The sequence below is a fragment of the Lactuca serriola genome, chromosome 3 (genome assembly GCF_051521515.1).
Source record: "Lactuca serriola cultivar US96UC23 chromosome 3, Lser_US96UC23_V15, whole genome shotgun sequence".
Lineage (NCBI taxonomy): Eukaryota > Viridiplantae > Streptophyta > Magnoliopsida > Asterales > Asteraceae > Lactuca > Lactuca serriola.
This window is the reverse complement of record NC_136410.1, coordinates 133,485,858-133,490,521: the sequence shown is the minus strand read 5'-3', so window position 1 is coordinate 133,490,521 and position 4,664 is coordinate 133,485,858. Positions and strand designations below refer to the sequence as shown.

Here is a 4,664-nt window from a genome sequence, read left to right as displayed (position 1 = left end):
GGAAGACCCCAAGGGTAGCCCGTGACATTTGTATAAAAGTGCATGGGGGTACCCCATGACACTTGTGTGCAACATCTTAGGGTAGCCAAGGCACTGCAAAGGAAGACCATGAGGGTAACCCATTGAAATGAAAGACCATGGGGGTAGCCCATGACACATTGATGAAAGATCATGTGGTAGCCCATGACATCTGTATGCAAGACCACAGGAGTAGCACATGGCTTTGTGCTTACGACATGTGGTTTAACATTTTTTCTAGGTACTTACAATTTCAAAAATAAGGGTCCGGCTTGACTGCACCGCATCACCTAATGACTTTTTCCACATTGGTTACTTTGTAGATACTCTGATATTTGAAGAAAAAAAATACACTTTTACTTTATATGGTTTTGGAATAATTGGTTGTATGAATCGATTTTTTTAATGAAAAATTTTTATTAATATTTTTGAGACGTTACATTTTGCAGGTTAAAAACCTAATTCAAATAGGTTTTAAATGTTTAGGGATTTATAAATTCCAAAGTTCCATAGGCGATTTATAAGTTTTAATATGTTTATGAAGGTTTAGGAATCTATTATTCATTAGTTCCAACAACGTTTTTTGTTTTGTTCATGGTTAACGATAGACGATGATTCTTGGAGCAATATTTACATTTTCTTAATAGAAACCCATGAAGTGATGTAGATAAAAAAAATCCCCAAAATGGTTTTCTTTTCCCTGAATTTGTTTGAAGGAAAAGGGTAGAGAGTGATCAAGATGGTAGAAGACGATGTAAGAAGAAATATGAAAATGGTGGGATGAGACGAGCTGAGGTGGATTCGGGTGGGATGGTGGGGTCGTCTGTAAGTTAATATCATTATAAATTATAAATTGTAGTTGAACAAAAATAAAAGATAGAAGATAATAAAAATGATACAAGAGTTATTTTACTTAGGTCAAAGACCAAATATATAAAGAATCAATACATGTCATTTTCATAAAATACAAAAATAAATTAAAGACCAATTTCTGACTTTATATGAAACACAAGGATCATTTATGGAATTTTATGTACAATAAAACTAGCCAAAAACATAAAAAAAAATAGAATAAATTTATTATAAAATAGCAAATAGCAAAACTTTAAGGATTTTTGTTTCATTATCTCTTTTTATATACATATTTGTGGTCCTTTTGTAACATGTTAGTGCATGGTGGTCATCATTCTACATTTTCCATCATCCGTTAAATAAAGAATGACAGATTCGCATCTCACTATTCCAATTAGTCCTTCGGTCATCTCATCTTCATCTTCTTCTACAAGCAAAAGACAATCGAACCAATTTCTTTATTCATTCAATAAATTACCAAAAATAATCACCAAAAGAAAACAAAAACAAAACCACAAAGCATCTTAGATCTTACATACTACAGAAGCTTCTTCTTCTTCCTCCTCCTCCTCCACCTCTCTACACACAGTCGTAGGTTTTGGTGGCATGAAAGACCATGAAAGAAAACACAAAAGAAGCCATTGAAGCAACACCATGAAACCTTATTTGATGAGCTTCATGCTCATCCTTTCATTCTTTACATCAGTCACAACAACAACCCACAGAAGAATTCTCCACCAGCCATTGTTTCCGGCGACACCAACACCTCCAGCAGGGCCAGAATTGCCACCATCCCAACCATCACCCACCACTTCTGACCACCCTTTCTTCCAAGAAAACCCAAATGGAAAAACCCCAGATCAAACGCAATCACCGCCGCCGCCAGCGACGGCGGCAGGAGAATCCACTAACACCACGGCGACGCACCCGATTGCACCACAGCCGGCAGCCAAACCTGCTAAGAAGATCGCGGTTGCGATTTCTGTCGGACTTGTAACTCTCGGAATGTTATCGGCGTTAGCTTTCTTCATCTATAAACACAAATCGAAACAGCAAATTGAATCGAGAAAACTCGTCGGAGGAAATAGTTTGCAGAGAAATGGTGAAGAAACATCAAGAAATTTGCCTCCGTCGAGTTTTCTTTATATTGGAACTGTGGAGCCGGCGATAACAACAACGACAAGTGATCATTCGACGAATGGAACAAGAAACGGGTCACCATATAATAAGTTAAATTCGATTAAAAGATCCGATCGATATAGACCCAGTCCTGAATTGCAACCACTTCCGCCGCTTACTAAGCCTCAGCCACCACTAACATCCATCAATTCGCCGCCGGCGGTGTCTTCTTCAGATGAAGAAGAAGAAGAAGAAGAAGAAAGTCAAGATTTTTACACTCCTCATGGATCAACTGCAAGCACCGACGATGGGTATTCTGTTCGAAGTTTTAAACGGAATGATCGCCGGAATTTAAGTCCGGTGCCTCTTTCTAAACGAACTTCCCCAAAATCGAGACTTTCGATTTCTTCTTCACCGGATACAATATCGGAGAGAAATCATCCCGCCGCTTCTCCGTCGGCGCAACCGCTAGGAATAACAAATGGGCCCAGAAGGACGAAATTCGCGGCACCACCTCCGGGACCTGATATGACACGATTGCATTCTAATCAATCACCACATAAACCCAAAATCCCAGTCCCCCCACATCCGCCGCCGCCACCACCGCCGGAAAAACCGGGAGCTTTTCCGATTAAGACCATTTCAACGTCTAGTTCTTATCAACAACTGAGAAAAACGGAATCAATGAGTCCCAGTGCTAAAGTAATTCCTAAAATTGTGAAAACAAATTCTTTTCCAGAATCAAACAACCGTGACGCCGATGATTTAAAACCGAGGCTGAAGCCTTTACACTGGGACAAAGTCCGAGCAACCTCCGATCGAGCCACCGTATGGGATCAGCTAAAATCAAGCTCCTTTCAGTAAGTATAATCAGATTCTGACATTCTGTTGTATATATCGAATTTCTGATGCATAAATCATAACCCATCTTTCGTTTTGTAGATTGAATGAAGATATAATGGAGTCCCTTTTTGGTTGTAATTCCGGCGGATCAACCAAGAATGAAGACAACCCTCGGAAATCAGTTGTTCCTCCGGCGATGCATGAAAACAGAGTGTTGGACCCCAAAAAGTCACAGAACATCGCCATACTTTTAAGAGCATTGAATGTAACACAGGAAGAAGTATCCGATGCACTTCTCGATGGTAAGTAGATTTAATTTCGATTCATTTAAGAATGAAGTTTAGAATTAGATTTCATAATGTCATCTTTATGGCGTCATCATCTTCATCTCCGACGATTTTCAGGAAACCCAGAAGGTTTAGGTGCAGAGCTCTTGGAAACACTTGTAAAAATGGCGCCCACGAAAGAGGAAGAGATCAAACTTCGAGATTACAGAGGTGATGTATCGAAATTAGGATCTGCAGAAAGATTCTTGAAAGGAATCCTCGATGTTCCATTTGCATTCAGAAGAGTTGAAGCCATGCTTTACAGAGCCAATTTTGACAACGAAGTTAAATACTTGAGATCTTGTTTTCATACATTAGAGGTATGTAACTATGTATAAATATATTGTTTAAACATCATTCAAACAACAAATTAGAATCTTTATCGTATAAGTGTAACTCATTATGATTGAATTTCTTTCAGGCAGCAAGTGAAGAACTGAAGAACAGTCGGTTATTCCTTAAACTCCTCGAAGCAGTTTTAAGAGCAGGAAATCGCATGAACATTGGAACAAATCGTGGTGAAGCTACAGCTTTTAAACTCGACACTCTTTTAAAATTAGTGGATATAAAAGGAACAGATGGAAAAACGACATTACTTCACTTCGTAGTTCAAGAAATCATCAGATCAGAAATCGGGAATTCCGATTCCAATTCCAATTCCAATTCCAATTCAAATTCCAAACCTGAAACATATCCCACATTCAACGAAGGGACATTCAAGAAGCAAGGATTACAAATCGTGGGTGGATTAAGTCGGGAATTAGAGCACATCAAGAAAGCGGCGGGAATGGATTCCGATGTATTAAGTGGTTACGTGAAAAAACTCGAAACAGGGCTTCAGAAAATCCGATTAACAGATCACGAAACATCACAAACCCAAGGAAATTTCTTTATCTCGATGAGGGTTTTTCTAAAAGAAGCTGAATTAGAAATTGGGAAGATCAAAATTGATGAAAAGAAGGCGTTAGGATGTGTGAAAGAGGTGACTCAGTATTTCCATGGTGATGCTGCGAAAGAAGGGGTGTATCCACTTAGAATCTTCACGATTGTGCGAGATTTTTTAGGGATTTTGGATCATGTTTGCAAGGAGGTGGGGCAAATGCAAGATAGAATCATGGTGGGTTCTGCAAGATTACCAGTTGTGAACAGATACAATGTGAGGGAGATTAGTAGTTCGGATGAAGAAAGTTCATACTCGACATGAGAAGTGAAATGTGTTTTACGTGTATAAAAATAAGCATATATAACTTCTTGATTTGGGGTTGAACAAATGATATGGAATCTACAAGAGAAGTAGGTGATATGAGGGGATCTCAAACTTGGGATTTTGTGGATCTTTGGATGAGATATAGATTATAGTTTTACACTTATGTTCTATGGTAGTTTTCTTTTTGTTTACATACAAGGTTAAAGGTAAAGGATTAAGAGTATTTATTTAAGAACATTATGGTTTAGTTTGAATTTTGTAAGAGTATTATTTCATCAAGAGGCAAATTCTTTTAATTA

General features: G+C 38.3%; 1 protein-coding gene across 1 annotated transcript; it reads left to right on the top strand.

Annotated features, from left to right (window-relative positions):
- The first annotated feature begins 1,210 nt into the window (after positions 1–1,210).
- Positions 1,211–4,664, top strand: LOC145093170 (formin-like protein 6). Its single transcript, XM_079031242.1, has 4 exons — positions 1,211–2,849; positions 2,932–3,134; positions 3,237–3,478; positions 3,580–4,664. Exons 1-4 carry the CDS (start codon positions 1,525–1,527, stop codon positions 4,360–4,362), a joined length of 2,553 nt encoding a protein of 850 aa, XP_078887368.1. The 5' UTR covers positions 1,211–1,524; the 3' UTR covers positions 4,363–4,664.